Source organism: Hyperoodon ampullatus (assembly GCF_949752795.1).
Source record: "Hyperoodon ampullatus genome assembly, chromosome: 7".
NCBI lineage: Eukaryota > Metazoa > Chordata > Mammalia > Artiodactyla > Ziphiidae > Hyperoodon > Hyperoodon ampullatus.
This window is the reverse complement of record NC_136920.1, coordinates 35,401,735-35,421,972: the sequence shown is the minus strand read 5'-3', so window position 1 is coordinate 35,421,972 and position 20,238 is coordinate 35,401,735. Positions and strand designations below refer to the sequence as shown.

Here is a 20,238-nt window from a genome sequence, read left to right as displayed (position 1 = left end):
GAACCATAAATACTAAATGAAAATTGCATAATGTTGTAGATCACGTCCTGATTTTAGAAACATTAAAAGGAGAAAAAATTGTGCATTCCAAGAATTGACGAAATACGCATTCATTGTTTAGATCTCAGTCCAGTAACCCATCCATTTCCTGAGATGTTCTCAGAAAGAGACTGTTAGGCAATTTATAAAATATTATAACATCTGCCAATATTTTAGAAGCAAAGTATTTAAGTCACATCTTACCCCTAAACTCTATTGCTTTTCTTTATATGGGTTATAAGTTTTCCAGTTGCAACCGTATTTGAAAGGACATGTCCATTTTTCAAGCATTTTAAAAACACATTTAAATTGAAACAAATGTGGCTCTCAAGCATTCATATATAGGGGTTTATGCACAGTTTTAGGAAGTTTTAAAATAGGAAATGCTTCCTGCAGTGAGACACAGAAATCTCTGGTTTTATTTTGAATACCACTGCAGGTGTTTTTACTTTTGGTTTATACTTAATTGCACTTTGGAGGCAACAGATGTTTTCAGCTGCCTGGCGGTAGTCGTATATTTTATTTAAGTCCAGAAAATAATGTGACAAACACATTTACATAATTTACTATATTTGGCAACCCTAAGTGTCCCCAGATTTTGACTTTTACCATGAAAATTCATTGAGACCTCATCAACCCACTTTGTAATTAAGTACACTGATTTACAGCCTCTCATTCAACTGTCACAGTAACTCTATTCCTGTCTTATAATTATGGATACCTCCTCCTACTTGGTTCTTGCCTATTTTCTGAACCTTATTCCCCAAGTTTTCTCTTTATCCTACATGAAATCTTCACAATAAATTCATGCTTTTCTTGATTTAGCCATTATTGGTTTCTATTATTTGCAAGCAAAAATCATATTTAATACCTAATTTCAGTTGACAGAACAATGTAAAATGGAAACTCATAGTAATTTTGGATTTTTTACATTTATGTATTGTAAGATTATAGAGATTTATATCTCTTTCTGTTTTGTAACCCAGAATGTCTGTTGGGTTGGAGCTACCATGTAAGCTATACTGAAAATGTGATGTTTTAAGTTCCCAGGCAAAAATCAAAACTAGATTAGCAGATCTAACTATTAAAAATATTTTGTTACTATCAGATTTGAGTTTGAGTTTTATCATATAGATAAGGGGAGATATTAAATGGCATTTTAGGTAGATTCCCAAGAAGCTGGGTTCCTAAGAAGGCTGTAGGGACATTTGTTTTAAGCCCCCCCAAATTTATACAGAATCCAATTGGGAGACATTCCTTTAGGGGGTAGTAAGCAGAGTCTGCCTTTCATTTAGAGAAGCCAAAATAGGTGGATATGTTCTCTGCCCACATCCTGATAAGCATGAGCATTAGATATAAGCTTGGATGTTTGTTTTTTTTGTTGGAGGGAGTGGCTACTCTGAATCTTAGGGCAGTGACAGAATTAACGATTATGTATGGATAGGTGGAAAAAAAGATTTAAGTATGGTGTCAAGAGAACAGAGCAGCTGGTGCTAGAAGCATGTAGCTGAAAAATCCAGGAGTATACCTACTAGCTTCAGGCAAGTGTAAAACAGGGGAGAGGGGCCAAGAACATCAGCAGAATTCAGTATTTCTCTATACTCATGTGTTCTTTTTCTATGTTATATTCAGTCTCAGGTGAGTTCTGACATAGTGATGACCCTCAGCACATTTTCCTCAATAATTCTTGAAAATGAAAGTTTTATATTTGAGTCTCACTAGCAACTTTTATGTTACTTTACCAGATCTGGATCAAGCCTCTGATTGGCTGAGCTTGAGTTTCATCCTTTCCCTTGATAGAGTGGGTAAGGTTAATGTCACACAAGCCATGTGGAATTAGCATGGAAAAAATATTTCTCACAAGAAAAAGCAAGGTACAGTTATTAGAAGAAGGGATAGTAGAAGCATGACAGGCAAGAAAAACAGATATCTAAACATTTTATAATTCTTTTAATCTACTTTTTCTTATGTCCCCTCAAGCGAGGCATCATCATTATTGGATCCTAGCATTTTGGGCATAATTACATGTGTACATTGTTATTTTAGACCTTGTAAAAGCACCATTAAGTTTGATAAGGATGAGATCCATTGTTGAGAGGGTAGATAAAATGATACAAGTCTGATTACAAAACTGTAAAGACTATGTTTTTGTGTGTGTGTGTGTGTGGTACGCGGACCTCGCACTGCCACGGCCTCTCCTGTTGCGGAGCACAGGCTCCGGACGCGCAGGCTCAGCGGCCGTGGCTCACGGGCCCAGCCGCTCCGCGGCACGTGGGATCCTCCCGGACCGGGGCACAAACCCGTGTCCCCTGCATCGGCAGGCGGACTCCCAACAACTGCGCCACCAGGGAAGCCCAAGACTATGTTCTTAATGCCTAAATGATAACAAGTCAGTTCTTTGTGGGATTAAAGAAGAATATGATCACTAACATTGAGTGGAAAGGTTAAATCAGTGAATTGTCTGAGAATCAGCATTCCCTCTCCAATGTTCTGTGCCATCCATGTTTCTGAAGAACATGCCAGCTAAGAACTATCTCAATATGGGCCTTGACAAGTCTTCCTTGTATCCCACAATTGGCCCCATTATGGGTGATTATAATTAATTATCCTCATTTCTGGATTTATTTCAAAATAGTGAAATAGTCTAATTCTTAAGCTCTGGAAATGATATTTATCTTAATGGAAACATATTGTTTACACAGTTGCCCAGAATTATCAACTGCCACAGCAGACTGTGGACACACAACATAATCACTGCTCATTTTTGTTGTGGCCACAGGATATCCATGTAGGACAATCTTCCTTGTGCTAATCCAGTTGCACTGTCCAAGTCTATCACACATATTTGAAGAGAAATATTCACTGCTTTATCTGTCACTTCAGCATTGAACAGAATGAACAAAAGGAAAAGAAAGAAAGAAAAATAAATTAAAGAAAGGAAGGAAGAAATAAGGAAAAAAAAGGGAATAAAAAACTTTAAATGAAGATGCAAATTTTAAGTAGTATAGATTACATACACTAATTGTGAGATATGTTATTAACTTTATTATCATTTCTAATAAATTTACTCATGTATGGATGGTTTGTGTTACACATAAGGCCTCATATTAGATGTACTTCACTAATCGTCTCAGTTTTATTTATCATAATTTTATTTTTTAGCTATTTTAACTTTCTATTTTGAGATAACTGCTCCCAGTTTTATTGAGAAATAATTGACATACATTGCTGTATAATTTAAGGAGTACATCATAATGGTTTGATTTACATATATTGTGAAATGATGACCATAGTAGGTTTAGCCCTTCCATCTTCTCATATAGATACAGTAAAAAGCAAAGAAAGAAAGAAGGAAAAATATTTTCCTTGTGATCAGAGCTCTTAGGATTTTTTCTCTTAATTTTTCTATATATCATACATCAGTGTTAGCTATAGTTATCATATTGAACATTACGTCCCTAGAACATATTTATCTTATAACTGGAAATTTGTACCTCTTGACCACCTTCCTCCAATTACCCCTCCTTGTACCCTTCACCTTGGTAATCATAAGTCTGTGAGTTTGATTCTTTGTATTTAGTTGCTCTATCTGACTTATCTTCCTTCAAATTTCATCCATGTTGTCACTAATGGTAGTATTTCCTCATTTTAATGGCTGTTTTACATACATATATATCGCAGCGTCTCTGTTCATTCATCCATCAGTGGACACTTAGGTTGTTTCCATGTCTTGGCTACCGTAAATATTGCTGCTATGAACACAGGGTGGGGTGGGGGGTGGTGCACAGATATCTTTTCAAGTTAATGTTTTCTTTTTCTTTGGTTATATTCCAAGAAGTGGAATTGCTGGATCATATGGTAGTTCTATTTTTAATTTTTTGAGGATCCTCCATACTGTTTTCATAGTGGCTGTAGCAATTTACAATCCCACCAGAAGTGAACAAAGATTCCCTTTTCTCTGCATTCATGCCAGCCTTTATCTCTTGTCTTTTTGATGATGGCCATTCTAACAGGTATGAAGTGATATTTTATTGTTTCAATCTGCTTTTCCCTAATGACTAGTGATGTTGAGGATTTTTTCATGTACCTGTTGGCCTTTTCTGTATCTTCTTTGGAGAAATGTCTATTCAGGTCCTTTGTCCATTTTTTAATTAGGTTATTATTATTATTATTTTTGCTATTGAGTTATATGAGTTCTTTTTTTTTTTTTTTGGTAGTGGCAATAACCGTATTCTTTTTTTTCTCTCTTTTGATTTCTTTTTTTTTATTATTTAACAAATTTAATCAGTTATACATATACATATGTTCCCATATCCCCTCCCTTTTGCGTCTCCCTCCCGCCCTCCCTATCCCACCCCTCCAGGCGGTCACAAAGCATCGAGCTGATCTCCCTGTGCTATGCGGCTGCTTCCCACTAGCTATCTACCTTACGTTTGGTAGTGTATATATGTCCATGCAGCTCTTTTGCTTTGTCACAGCTTACCCTTCCCCCTCCCCATATCCTCAAGTCCATTCTCTAGTAAATCTGTGTCTTTATTCCTGTCTTACCCCTATGTTCTTCATGACTTTTTTTTCTTAAATTCCATATATATGTGTCATATATATGTGTCATATATATGTGTCATATATATGTGTCTATATATGAGTTCTTTACATGTTTTAGATATTAACCCCTTATCATCAGATATATGGTTTGCAACTTTTTTTTTTTTTTACCATTTCGTAGGTTTTCTTTTTACTTGTTGATGGTTTCTTTTGCTATGCAGAAGTTATTTAGTTTGATGCAGTCTCACTTGCTATTTTTTTTGCTTGTGCTTTAACTGTCAGATCCAAAAAGACATTACAAACATTGGAGTAGCAAATTAATACAGAATGTTCTCATGTACCTTTACCCCAAACCTCTAATGTAACATCATACAGTGATACTACAATTATTGAGCCAGAAAATTAACATTAATACAATACTAGTAAACAAACTATAGACCCTATTTGAATTTCACCCATCTTTCCACTAAAAAACTATAGCCATAAAAATGATGAAAATCAAAGTGAATAACAGATCTCTAGAAATAGTAAAGATATATCCCTATGTACAAAAACAATAAGAGAAATCAAAAAAGAAAAATAGACAATTTTAATAGAAAAAATATTAAGATTACACATGTCGAAAATATCATAAATAGACATGTACAGAAGGAAAACTAGGGTATTATTTTTAACCTACAAACAGAGCAACACTGCAGAGTTAGAACATCAGTATGTATCTCTCTATTATAGTTTGTGAGCTTTTAAATACAGGAATACTGTACATTAAGTACTCTTTAAAAACCTTAATCTTGTGTTTTGTTGTATAATGAGCACAAATATTTGCAAAAAAAACCATTACTAAGTGAATCAAGATAACTCCTCATTTGTGTAAAACATTTCAAGGTATTAAAATTCTAAGTAAGTTTTTTACAATTTCACTCTTAGCTAAAGAGGAAAAGTTAGACAAAGGATTCTTTCAAACTGTGGCAGCTGTACCCACTGTCTGCATGACAGGAAAATAAAATAGGAAATGGTGTTCATAATCAGGTGAGAATTGTGTGTGAAGAAGTCTTTTTTTTTTTTTTGGTACATTTTATTTATTTATTTATTTTTAATGTATCTTTATTGAAGTATAACTGCTTCACAATACTACACTAGCCTCTGCCACACAACAAAGTGAATCAGCCATATGCATACATACATCCCCATAACCCCTCCCTCTTGAGCCTCCCTCCCACCCTCCCTATCCCATCCCTCTAAGTCGTTGCAAAGCACTGAGCTGATCTCCCTGTGCTATGCTGCTGCTTCCCATTAGCTAACTATTCTACATTTGGTGATGTATATATGTTGATGCTACTCTCACTTCGCCCCAGCTTCCCCCTCCCCTCTGTGTCCTCAAGTCCATTCTCTATGTCTATGTCTTTACTCCTGTCCTGCCACTAGGTTCATCAGTAACGGTGCAGTAAGTCAGAAAGAGATAAACAAATACCATATGCTAACGCATGTATACGGAACCTAAAAAAAAAAAAAAAGGTACTGATGAAGAAGAAGTCTTAAATTTGATGTATTCATTCAGTTATTCATTCACGCTGCATAAATTTAATTCAATTTGCTTATGATGCTCATCAAATTGACTCTCTTTAGAGCCATTATATATGAGATGTACTTTCCATTACATTGTTTGCTCCTATAGAGACAGTACAAAGTCTAAATCCTGTGGGTTTTACAAAGTTTTCTGCTCTCCTTTAGCCTACCTGTCTAAAAGAAGAGTAGGTATTCAGTTATGGGACAAAGAAAAGCCTGAGTGTAATGAGGGAGATATAATAGACTCACTGTAAGGGTTTAGATTCAGATGGCTAATACTTTGCTTCCATTTCTAAGGTAACATTCTTTCTATGAAAGAATGTTTCTATGTCAAGTCCAGCAGATAGAGTACACTTTTGAGGCCTGGAAGAAGAAATAGTTTCTGAGCAACAAGAAGCACTTTGACTGCAATGCACAGGTGTCAGGAATATAAGTGGACTCTAAAACCATAATATTTAAAGGAAATTCAGACCCTAGAGTGTCTGTGACTACATTAGACTAGATTCCAAGGTGACCAGCATACAGATGATGGTAGAAATAAATGTTTGCTGTTTAGAGGGGTGCTTTAAGAAACTAGTATCAATTACAAATTTGAAACTAAAATTATTTTATAAGACAACATACATAAATATAATAAAACAGAGTTAAATGTAAGACCAAAGAAAGTTCTGTATTTTCTAATAAATGTGTTAATGCTAATACATCAGATTTTTTATTGAATAAAAGAAACATTCTTTTACATTACAGATTCTACTCTATTGCAAATCCACTACATCTCATATCATGAAGGACTTATCTGTGAACAAAACATAGAGAAATGCTGCTGACATATTTAAGGAAATTTTTAACATTTTATAACTTCTTAGCAATAAAACTATGTTTCTTTCTTCAGAATAAAAGCTTGAAACACAAACTCTTGTCAGGAAACAAGCTATGTGGAATACATGCAGAAGAGGTAAGTTTTCCCTTCTTATAGTTTCAACTGAATAAAAACAATATTAGTGCCAATTTTTTTTGTTAAACCCAGACATCTGGTGACTTTTTTCCCCTAAAACATAAATGCAAACATTGGAATAAGAAAATAAAAACACATTTTAAACTTCTAGGTATTTTTGGATGTTTTAACAGTTCATCTCCAAAACGAAAAAGAAAAATTTTAAGCCAGTTAAGTGTTACTTTCCTAAGTGATATTCTGGATTCCTTCCTTAACAGGATTTTCTCACTAGCAAACACCTGGAAGGCCACGAAATTTTCACTTTTGGTACCTTCTGTGTGATGTCTACACAGTTTTGCAGTGACAATCGAGTGTCAAAATGAGGATCTTGGACTGACCATAAAACTTAAGAAACAGAGTCATTGGTTCTATTTGCTGGACAAGAATATCATCTCATACATTTCTTAGGGGAAAAATAGTCATTCTGTTTAGTCCAGGTTTAATTAAAATCAATTTTTTGTCCTCTTGATCTTCCAAATCAATCTGTACTTTATTTAATGTTGTAGAAATATAGCTCATAGTCAGCAATTCTTAGTAATAGTAAAGACATAGTAGAAATAGTGCCATAGTAAGTGATTCTTTATACCTCAAGGAGAGGGGACAGCTGTCAGTATATTAGCTGGAGCCTCAAAGAAGCATACACAAAGGAAAGATTAGTCGTGCAAATTTTTTTTAGTGGAAAAGCCTGTGAATGATAAGGAACAGGCATGTTAGCCTTCATACCTCAATGAAGACCTGATGCCTGTGAAGGAAGGGGAAAGGAAAGAGGTTTAGGTAGAATAAGAACAGTGTCTTACACAAGTTCACCTCTTTTCCCATAGCAGTCTAGAAGCAAGGTACAGTACTGGTGAACTACTTCTACCATCTCCTAAATATGAAGCCGCCTCTCATTCAAAAAGCCTTTTCCTGTTATTACCACCTTCCAGCAGGAGGAACAGGGATTACCCAGTGACTCACAGGCATTGCTCTTTAGGAGTTTATCTAGGAAGTAATGGCACCTATGTCATTGTATCCTATTTGCCAGAACTAGGTCACATGCCTAACTAAGTTGTAGGGAGGCAGGAAAAAGCCATTTAGGTTGGTGGCCATGTGCTCATCCAGAATTTGTTTGTTTGTTTGTTTCTGTTAAAGAAGGTGACGATACTTGCTTGGTGAACATATAAAAGTCATTATTATGAGTGCTGGAGTTAGAGTCAACATGCAATATAAGAATCCATTTATAATGTCTTTATAATAATATACATGAAATGAATAGAACTTTTTAATACATGGAAACTAAATGTTGATGCCCCATAAATGAATAATCAAATTGAATGGCATATAGATATGAGCCTGCACAGTGTTTTTTTTTTCATTGTATTTTTCTATTTCGCTATAAATAAACTCTTTATATTGTTGATATTTGCTAGGTTTCTAGAAATACTGCATACGTAGCATGCAGTTTCTGAATGTTACATGTAAGAGTGTAAGCAAGTGGATATGAGCTTTGAATAAGGACCACCTGGATTGAAGCTGTATTCTGAGATGGTTGACATGTTCCCAGGTCCCCACAGCACCCATGTACAGGAAAAAGAGGTGTCTCCTAGGAGAAGGTGTCTGTGGTGTTTAAAAACAAACAGAAGAATGGAAAAACAAACAACAGCAACAACCTGGGGCTACCTATATTTTTTAGCCCCTTAATTCAAGAAAGATTCATATTTCTTTCTCATCTCAATTCCTCAGGGGACATATTATTTCTGTATTCTTATTTATGTATTCCTAGACATTTCACAGATCAGTAATATATAATGTTAAAATAAATTGAAATATGTTCATTATAATTTATTCATTTGTTCTATTTCCTTATTTATTTATTTCAACTTCTTGATTTAATAGGCCAATGCAGTTGGCTCCTGACAGGAATATCTCTGAAAAACTGTTTCTAGTGTTTGAACCTCTCAGGGGTGTATCATTTACAACATTTTCAAGAGTCTACTCTAATTGATGATGATTCCAGCATTAGATGATGATTTAGTAATTATAACACCATCATAACACAGTCCCCCACTTTGCAAAATCCATTAACTTGCATGGTTGGAAACATTTTGAATGTAATAAGAAACTGAATCACAGTTGCAGTTTATTCACTTCAAGACTCATAAACATTCCATGTAGGCTTGGAAAAGTACATTTTAAACATATGAGAGGGCTTTACTTATCAAAGAGGAGTTTTGTACCAGTACAGATTGCTAGGATATAATAATCCCATGAGGATCCTGGAGATTATTAGGTACTATGGCCAGCTACTTTTATTTATTTATTTATTTATTTATTTATTTATTTAACATCCTTATTGGAGTATAACTGCTTTACAATGGTGTGTTAGTTTCTGCTTTATAACATAGTGAATCAGTTACACATATACATATGTCCCCATACCTCTTCCCTCTTGCATCTCCCTCCCTATCCCACCCCTCTCGGTGGTCACAAAGCACCGAGCTGGTCTCCCTGTGCTATGCAGCTGCTTCCCCATAGCTATCTATTTTACATTTGGTAGTGTAGATAAGTCCATGTCACTCTCCTCTCACTTTGTCACAGCTTACCCTTCCCCCTCCCCATATCTTCAAGTCCATTCTCTTTGTCTGCATCTTTATTCCTGTCCTGCCCCTAGGTTCTTCATGACCTTTTTTTTTTTTTTTTTTTTTAGATTCTATATATATGTGTTAGCATACAGTATTTGTTTTTCTCTTTCTGACTTACTTCACTCTGTATGACAGACTCTAGGTCCATCCGCCTCCTTACAAATAACTCAATTTCATTTCTTTTTATGGCTGAGTAATATTCCATTGTATATATGTGCCACATCTTCTTTATCCATTCATCTGTTGTTTGACACTTAGGTTGCTTCCATGTCCTGGCTATTGTAAATAGAGCTGCAATGAATATTGTGGTACCTGACTCTTTTTGAATTATGGTTTTCTCAGGGTATATGCCCAGTAGCAGAACTGCTGGGTCGTATGGTAGTTCTAATTTTAGTTTTTTAAGGAACCTCCATACTGTTCTACATAGTGGCTGTATCCATTTATATTCCCACCAACAGTGCAAGAGGGTTCCTTTTTCTCCACACCCTCTCCAGCATTTATTGTTTGTAGATTTTTTGATGATGGCCATTCTGACTGGTGTGAGATGATATCTCATTGTAGTTTTGATTTGCGTTTCTCTCATGATTAATGATGTTGAGCGTTCTTTCATGTGTTTGTTGGCAGTCTGTATATCTTCTTTGGAGAAATGTCTCCTTAGGTCTTCTACCTATTTTGGGCTTGGGTTGTTTCCTTTTTGATATTGAGCTGCATGAGCTGCTTGTAAATGTTGGAGATTAATTCTTTTGTCACTTGTTTCATTTGCAAATATTTTCTCCCATTCTGAGGGTTGTCTTTTCATCTTGTTTATTGTTTGCTTTGCTGTGCAAAAGCTTTAACATTTCATTAGGTCCCATTTGTTTATTTTTATTTCCATTTCTCTAGGAGGTGGGTCAAAAAGTATCATGTTGTGATTTATGTCATAGAGTGTTCTGCCTATGTTTTCCTCTAAGAGTTTGATAGTGTCTGGCCTTACATTTAGGTCTCTAATCCATTTTGAGTTTGTTTTTGTGTATGGTGTTAGGGAGTGTTCTAATTTCATTCTTTTACATGTAGCTGTCCATTTTTCCCAGCACCACTTATTGAAGAGGCTGTCTTTTCTCCACTGCATATTCGTGCCTCCTTTATCAAAGATAAGGTGACCATATGTGCGTGGGTTTATCTCTGGGCTTTCTATCCTGTTCCGTTGATCTATATTTCTGTTTTGCTGCCAGTACCATACTGTCTTGATTACTGTAGCTTTGTAGTATAGTCTGTACTCAGGGAGCCTGATTCCTCCAGCTCCATTTTTCTTTCTCAAGATTGCTTTGGCTCTTCGGGGTCTTTTGTGTTTCCATACAAAGTGTGAATTTTTTTGTCCTAGTTCTGTGAAAAATGCCAGTGGTGGTTTGACAGGGATTGCATTGAATCAGTAGATTGCCTTGGGTAGTAGAGTCATTTTCACAATGTTGATTCTTCCAATCCAAGAACATGGTACATCTCTCCATCTACTTGTATCATCTTTAATTTCTTTCATCACTGTCTTATAATTTTCTGCATACAGGTCTTTTGTCTCCTTAGGTAGGTTTATTCCTAGATATTTTATTCTTTTTGTTGCAATGGTAAATAGGAGTGTTTTCTTAATTTCACTGTCAGATTTTTCATCATAAGTGTATAGGAATGCCAGAGATTCCTGTGCATTAATTTTGTATCCTGCTACTTTACCAAATTCATTGATTAACTCTAGTAGTTTTCTGGTAGCATCTTTAGGATTCTCTATGTATAGTATCATGTCCTCTGCAAACAGTGACAGCTTTACTTCTTCTTTTTTGATTTGGATTCCTTTTATTTCTTTTTCTTCTCTGATTGCTGTGGCTAAAACTTCCAAAACTATGTTGAATAAGAGTGGTGAGAGTGAGCAACCTTGTCTTGTTCCTGACCTTAGTGGAAATGGTTTCAGTTTTTCACCATTGAGGATGATGTTGGCTGTGGTTTTGTCATATATTGCCTTTATTATGTTGAGAAAAGTTCCCTCTATGCCTACTTTCTGGGGGCTTTTTATTATAAATGTGTGTTGAATTTTGTTGAAAGCTTTCTCTGCATCTATTGAGATGATCATATGGTTTTTCTCCTTCAATTTGTTAATATGGTGTATCACATTGATTGATTTGTATATATTGAAGAATCCTTGCATTCCTGGGATAAACCCCACTTGATCATGGTATATGATCCTTTTAATCTGCTGTTGGATTCTGTTTGCTCGTATTTTGTTGAGGATTTTTGCATCGATGTTCATCAGTGATATTGGCCTGTAGTTTTCGTTCTTTGTGACATCTTTTTCTGGTTTTGGTATCAGAGTGATGGTGGGCTCGTAGAATGAGTTTGGGAGTGTTCCTCCCTCTGCTATATTTTGGAAGAGTTTGAGAAGGAATGGTGTTAGCTCTTCTCTAAATGTTTGATAGAATTCGCCTGTGAAGACATCTGGTCCTGGACTTTTGTTTGTTGGGACATTTTAAATCACAGTTTCAATTTCAGTTCCTGTGATTGGTCTGTTCATATTTTCTGTTTCTTCCTCATTCAGTCTTGGAAGCATTGTGCATTGCAAAGAATTTGTCCAATTCTTCCAGGTTGTCCACTTTATTGGCATATAGTTGCTTGTAGTAATCTCTCATGATCCTTTGTATTTCTGCAGTGTCAGTTGTTACTTCTCCTTTTTCATTTCTAATTCCATTGATTTGAATTTTCTCCCTTTGTTTCTTGATGAGCCTGGCTATAGGCTTATCAATTTTTTTTATCTTCTCAAAGAACCAGCTTTTAGTTTTATTTATCTTTGCTATCATTTCCTTCATTTCTTTTTCATTTATTTCTGATCTGATCTTTATGATTTCTTTCCTTCTGCTAACTTTGGGGTTTTCTTGTTCTTCTTTCTCTAATTGCTTTAGGTGTAAGGTTAGGTTGTTTATTTGAGATGTTTCTTGGTTCTTAAGGTAGGATTGTGTTGCTATAAACTTCCCTCTTAGAACTGCTTTTGAGGCATCCCATAGGTTTTGGGTCGTCGTGTTTTCATTGTCATTTGTTTCTAGGTATTTTTTGATTTCCTCTTTGATTTCTTCAGTGATCTCTTGGTTATTTAGTAATGTATTGTTTAGCTTCCATATGTTTGTATTTCTTACAGAATTTTTCATGTAATTGATATCTTGTCTCATAGTGTTGTGGCCGGAAAAGATACTTGATATGATTTCAATTTTCTTAAATTTGCCAAGGCTTGATTTGTGACCCATGATATGATCTATCCTGGAGAATGTTCCATGAGCACTTGAGAAGAATGTGTATTCTGTTATTTTGGGATGGAATGTCCTATAAATATCAATTAGTCCTTCTTATTTAATGTATCATTTGAAGCTTGTGTTTTCTTATTTATTTTCATTCTGGATGATCTGTCCATTGGTAAAAGTAGGGTGTTAAAATCCCCTACTATTATTGTGTTACTGTCAATTTCCCCTTTTATGGCTGTTAGTATTTGACTTATGTTTTGAGGTGCTCCTGTGTTGGGTGCATAAATATTTAGAATTGTTATCTCTTCTTCCTGGGATTGATCCCTTGATCATTATATATTGTCCTTCTTTGGCTCTTGTAATAGACTTCGTTTTAAAGTGTATTTTGTCTAATATGAGAATTACTACTCCAGCTTTCTTTTGATTTCCATTTGCATGGAATATCTTTTTCCATCCCCTCACTTTCATTCTCTATGTGTCCCTAGGTCTGAAGTGGGTCTCTTGTATATAGCATATATACAGGTCTTGTTTTTTTATCCATTCAGCCGGTCTATGTCTTTTGTTTGGAGCATTTAATCCATTTTCATTTAAGGTATTTATTGATATGTATGTTCCTATTACCATTTTCTCAACTGTTCTGTGTTTGTTATTGTAGATTTTTTCCTTGTCTTTTATTTCCTGCCTAGAAAAGTTCCTTTAGCATTTGTTGTAAAGCTGGTTTGGTGGTGCTGAATTCTCTTAGATTTTGCTTGTCTGTAAAGTTTTTAATTTCTCCATCAATTCTTTATGAGTTCTTTGCTGGGTAGAGTAATCTTGGTTGTAGGTATTTCTCCTTCATCACTTTAAATATGTCCTGTCACTTCATTCTGGCTTGCAGAGTTTCTGCTGAAAAAGCAGCTGTTAACCTTATGGGGATTCCCTTGTGTGTTATTTGTTGTTTTTTCCTTGCTGCTATTAATACTTTTTCTTTGTATTTAATTTTTGATAGTTTGATTAATATGTGTCTTGGTGTGTTTCTCCTTGGATTTATCCTGTATGGGATTCTCTGCACTTCCTGTACTTGACTGGCTATTTCCTTTCCCATATTAGGGAAGTTTTCAACTATAATCTCTTCAAATATTTTCTCAGTCCCTTTCTCTTTTTCTTCTTATTCTGGGACCCGCATAATTTGAATGTTCATGTGTATAATGTTGTCCCAGGTGTCTCTGAGACTGTCCTCAATTCTTTTCATTCTTTTTTCCTTTATTCTCCTTTGTGGTAGTTTTTTCCACTACTTTTCAGTTTTCCGTTTTTCTGCCTCAGTTATTCTGCTATTGATCCCTTCTGGAGAATTTTAAATTTCATTTATTGTGTTATTCATCATTGTGTGTTTGCTCTTTAGTTCTTCTAGATACTTGTTAAATGTTTCTTGTATTTTCTCCATTCTATTTCCAAGATTTTGTATCATGTTTACTATCATTATTCTGAATTATTTTTCAGTTAGACTGCCTATTTCCTCTTCATTTGTTAGGTCTGGTTGGTTTTTACCTTGGTCCTTCATCTGCTGTGTGTTTCTCTGTCTTCTCATTTTGCTTAATTTACTATGTTTGGGGTCTCCTTTTTGCAGGTTTCAGGTTCTTAGTTCCCTTTTTTTTTGGTGTCTGCCCCCAGTGGCTAAGGTTGGTTCAGTGGGTTGTGTAGGCTTCCTGGTGGAGGGGACTAGTGTCTGTGTTCTGGTGGATGAGGCTGGATCTTGTCTTTCTGGTGGCAGGTCCATGTCTGGTGGTGTGTTTTGGGGTGTCTGTGGCCTTATTATGATTTTAGGCAGCCTCTCTGCAAATGGATGGGGTTTTGTTCCTGTCTTGCTAGTTGTTTGGCATAGGGTGTCCAGCACTGTAGCTTGCTTGTCATTGATTGGGGCTGGGTCTTGGCATTGAGATGGAGATCTCTGAGAGATTTTCACCATTTGATATTATGTGGAGCTGGGAGGTCTCTTGTGGACCAGTGTCCTGAAGTTGGCTCTCCCACCTCAGAGACACAGCCCTGATGCCTGGCTGGAGCACCAAGAGCCTGTTATCCACATGGCTCAGAATAAAAGGGAGAAAAGAAAGAAAGAAAGAAGAAGATAAAATAAAATAAAGTGAAATAAAATAAAAAATAAAAAATAATTATTAAAAAATGTTGTATAAGTAATAAGAAAAGAAAGAAAGAAAGAAGAGAGTAGTCAACCCAAAAAACAAGTCCACCAGTGATAACAAGTGCTAAAAACTATACTAAAAAAGAAATAAATAAAAAATAAAAAAATAAAAGCAGACAGACAGAGCCCTAGGACAAATGGTAAAAGCAAAGCTATACAGACAAAATCACAAACAGAAGCATACACATACACACTCCCAAAAAGAGAAAAAGGGAAAAAATATATATATATATCGTTTCTCCCAAAGTCCGCCCCCTCAATTTGGGATGATTCGTTGTTGATTCAGGTATTCCACAGGTACAGGTACATCAAGTTGATTGTGGAGATTTAATCCGCTGCTCCTGAGACTGTTGTGAGAGATTTCCCTTTCTCTTCTTTTTTCACACAGCTCCCAGGGCTCAGCTTTGGAGTTGGACCTGCATCTGTTTGTAGGTTGCCTGAGGGCGTCTATTCTTCGCTCAGACAGGATGGGGTTAAAGGAGCAGCTGATTCGGGGGCTCTGGCTCACTCAGGCCGTGGGGAGGGAGGGGTGCGGGGCGAGCCTGCAGCGGAAGAGGCCGGCATGACGTTGCACCAGCCTGAGGCGCGCCGTGAGTTCTCCTGGGACATTGTCCCTGGATCACAGGACCCTGGCAGTGGTGAGATGCACAGGCTCCCGGGAGGGTAGGTGTGGATAGTGACCTGTGCGTGCACACAGGCTTCTTGGTGGCGGCAGCAGCAGCCTTAGCATCTCATGCCCGTCTCTGGGGTCCCCGCTGATAGCCGCGGCTCGTGCCCGTCTCTGGAGCTCCTATAAGCGGTGCTCTGAATCCCCTCTCCTCGCGCACCAGGAAACAAAGAGGCAAGAAAAAATCTCTTGCCTCTTCGGCAGGTCCAGACCTTTTCCCCAGACTCACTCCTGGCTAGCTGTGGCGCATTAGCCCCTTCGGGCTGTGTTCACGCCTCCAGTCCTCTCCCTGCGCTCTGACTGAAGCCCGAGCCTCAGCTCCCAGCCCCGCCCACCCCGGCGGGTGAGCAGACAAGCCTCTCGGGCTGGTGAGTGCTGGTCGGCACCGATCCTCTGTGCCGGAATCTCTCCGCTTTGCCCTCTGCATCCCTGTTGCTGCGCTCTCCTCCGTGGCTCCGAAGCTTCACGCCTCCGCCACCCGCAATCTCCACCCACGAAGGGGCTTCTAGTGTGTGGAAACCTTTCCTCCTTCACGGCTCCCTCCCACTGGTGCAGGTCCCCTCCCTATTCTTTTGTCTCTGTTTATTCTTTTTTCTTTTGCCCTACCCAGGTACGTGGGGGAGTTTCTTGCCTTTTGGGAAGTCTGAGGTCTTCTGCCAGCGTTCAGTAGGTGTTCTGTAGGAGTTTTTCCACGTGTAGATGTATTTCTGATGTATTTGTATGTATTTACTCTTCCACCATCTTAAAGCTCCTCCTCTACTTTTTTGTTTTTTAAGAAGATTTTATTTTTTTAGAGAAGCTTTAGGTTCACAGCAAAATTTAGCAAAAAGTTCAGAGAGCTCCCAGGTACTCCCTGCCCCCACTCAGCCCCCCATTAGCAGCATCCTCCAGCAGAGCGGTAAATCTGCTATAATCAATGAAACTGCCTTGACACATCATTATCACCCAGAGTCCCTAGTTGAGTTTAGGTTTCATTCTTAGTTGCTTACATTCTGTAGAGTTTGACAAACATATAACATATAACCACCCTTACAGTATCGTATAGAATAGTTTCACTGACTTATTCTGTGTTTGAAGAAGCCTTCCCGGTGATTCTAGTGCACATTAAAGTCTGGCAACCATTTCATTACAGGATAAAATTTTTTAAAGCTAAGTTCAAAAAATAGCCAAGAAATTAAGTCTGTATTAAATCCTACATCTAAACTGAAGGTGTACTTGGTTTATCCTACTTTCCTCTTTTGTTTTTTATTGAGGTATAGTTGATTTCCAATATTATATTAGTTTCAGGTGTGCAACATAGGGATTCAATATTTTTATAGATTATACTTCATTTAAAATTATTACAAAATAATGGCTATATTTGCCTGTTCTGTACAATATATCCTTGTTGCTTATTTATTTTATGCATGGTAGTTGGTAACTCTAAATCCCATACACCTGTCTTGCCCTTCCCTACCTCCTCCTCCCCATTGGTAACCGCTAGTTTGTTCTCTATATCTGTGAGTCTGTTTCTGTTTTTTTATTTAGATTTATTTGTTTTGTTTTGTAGATTCCACATATAAGTGATAACATAGAGTATTTGTCTTTCTCTGTCTGACTTATTTCACTAAGCATAATACCCTCTAGGTCCATCCACCATATCGCAAATGGCAAAATTTAATTCTTTTTTATGGTTGAATAATGTTTCATTGTATATATTTATACCACATTATTTTTATCCATTCATCTGTTGATGGACACTTAAGTTGCTTCCATATCTTGGCTACTGAAGTAATGCTGCTATGAACATTGGAGTGCATGTATCTTTTTGAATTAGTGGTTTCATTTTCTTCAAATATATACCCAACAGTGGGATTGCTGGGTCATATGGTAGTTCTATTTTTAGTTGTTTGAGTAAGCACCACATTGTTTTCCATAGTAGCTGCACCAACTTAAAATACCAGCCACAGTGTACTAGGGTTCTCTTTTCTCCACCTCCTTGCCAACATTTGTTATTTGTAGACTTTTTGATCATGGCCATTCGGACAGGTGTGAGGTGATATCTCTTTCTGGTTTTGATTTTCATGTCCTTGATGATTAGCAGTGTTGAGCATCTTTTCATGTGTCTGTTGGCCATCTGCATTTCATCTTTGGAAAAGGGTCTATTCAGTTCTTCTGCCCTTTATTTAAAAATTTTTATTGGAGTATAGTTACTTTACAATGTTGTGTTATTTTCTGATCTGCAGCAAAGTGAATCAGTTACACACATATCCCTGCTTTTTTAGATTTCCTTCCCATTAGATCACCACAGAGCATTGAGTAGAGTTCCCTGTGCTATACAGTAGGTTCTCATTAGTCTTCTGCCCATTTTTTAACAAGGTTGTTGTTGTTTGATGTTGAGTTGTATGAGCTATTTGTATATGTTGGATATTAACTCCTTATCAGTCATATCATTCACAAATATCTTCTCCCATTCAATAGGTTGTCTTATCATTTTGTGGATGGTTTCCTTTGCTGTGCAAAAGCTTTTAAGTTTAATTAGGTCTCACTTGTTTATTTTTGCTTTTGTTTTCTTTGCTTTAGGAGATGGATCCAAAAAATTACTGCAATGATTTATGTCCTGCCTATGTTTTGCTCTAGGAGTTTTATAGTATCCAGTCTTACATTTATGTCTTTAATCCATCTTGAGTTTACTTTTGTATATGGTGCTAGAGAATGTTCAATTTTTTACATGTGACTGTTATGGCCAGCAACTTTTAAAATTAAATTTTATTGAGATATAATTTACATAGAATTTTATTGAGATGTAATTTACATAGAATTCATCATGTATACTTTAATGGGTTTGATCAGTATTCAGGACAGAGAATATTTTTCATCACCTCCAAAGTTCCCACTTGATATTTTATAATTTCTACCACCAACCCCCAGTCCACGTCAGCTACTAACCTGATTTATGTCCCTAGTCTTTTGTCTTTTCTAGAATATCATATATATGGTATTATACAAAATATAGCTTTTAGTGACTGGATTCTTTCACATAGTCTAATACATTTGAAATACATCTATATTGTTACGTTTCAGACTTAATTTATTTTAAAAAATGCCTAACCGTATTTTAGTATTTCATTTCATGGATGTACCATAATTTGTTTATTATTCATCAGTTAATGGACATGTGGGATATTTCCAGCTTTTGACTATTATGAATAAAAATACTGTAAACATTTGTGTATATATTATAATTTCTCTTAGGTAGATACCTAGAAAGAATTTCTGTATAATTTATATTTATAAGAAACTGCCAAACAGTTTCCCAAAATGTCTAAACCTTTTGGCATTCCCACTTAACTATTTTTTCAAATATCATTTTCATGTGACTATGATAATCTATTTGCATGTGTTCTTTTTATCCTACTGAAGAATTAGAACCTATAATCTTACATGTAGAAAGACAAATAATTGAGATCATAATGTTAGAATGTTTGAAATTGAGTCTGCTTTGGAAAAATAGGAATGCTAGATCAGCATCTGTGGCTCACCAGAACATATTCCAAACAGTAAACAAACATGTCTCCTGAAAAAGATTTCTTTGTTATAAGTACTTTTATGTTTGTAATGGTCCTCTTAACAAGTGCATTATTCTAAAGGGCAAACACTCTTCACCTTAGCATCTTAGCATTCTAGCTACTTCCCTCATCTCATGTCACATTTGCTTGCTACCTTCCCTTTGTACGTACATCAAATTTAAAGTTGATTGTCAACTGAATCTTATGCATATTTAATCTTAAAATATTCATGTAATTGAAAATAAGCAGTGAAAACTGAGGCATACATATCCATAGATATATTTAGCACCTAAAGGTTAATTGTTGGACATGTTAGGTGACTCAAATTCTGTGTGTGTTTGTTTTTTTGGCAGGGAGAGTGGAAGAAGCTGAAGAGAGGAACAATAAGCCACTTAAAAAAAATATTACCTTTTAAACAATATGCTTCCTTTGAACAGGTTTTGGTTTTCTCTTCCTGCCTAGAATAGCTGGATGTCTGACTCCCAAAGCAAAGATTAAGCTTTTCTGTTTCACTTCCAAACTAGTTGAGCTCTTTTTTCTTTGGCTGCAAAATTCATTCTTATGCAGTTTAAAAGAATTTTAATCTTCAATTTTGAAAATATAAATGAAATTAAGTCACTAATCCTTTTTTTTTTTTTTTACAGTCAAAAAAAATCCAAGCCCAGCTGAAGGAGCTTCGTTATGGGAAGAAGGATTTATTATTTAAGGTAAGCATCTTCCTCCCTACCCCCTCCAACTGGCTAGCTCAATACCTAAGCTATCTAAAATATCATTTAGCTTAAATTTAATTTCCAGATTTTCACAAGAATTAAAGTTGTATTCGACTGAATT

The 20,238-nt window shown here is 36.2% G+C and overlaps 1 protein-coding gene across 1 annotated transcript in view; it reads left to right on the top strand.

Moving 5' to 3' along the window:
- LUZP2 (leucine zipper protein 2) overlaps nt 1–20,238 on the top strand; it is a gene marked incomplete at both ends in the record, with an annotated part of 459,701 nt that overhangs the window by 323,035 nt on the left and 116,428 nt on the right. The window contains 2 exons of the mRNA XM_079707777.1: nt 7,043–7,105; nt 20,052–20,114. Coding sequence (XP_079563903.1) covers nt 7,043–7,105; nt 20,052–20,114 — 126 coding nt within the window. The remainder of the gene's footprint in view (nt 1–7,042; nt 7,106–20,051; nt 20,115–20,238) is intronic.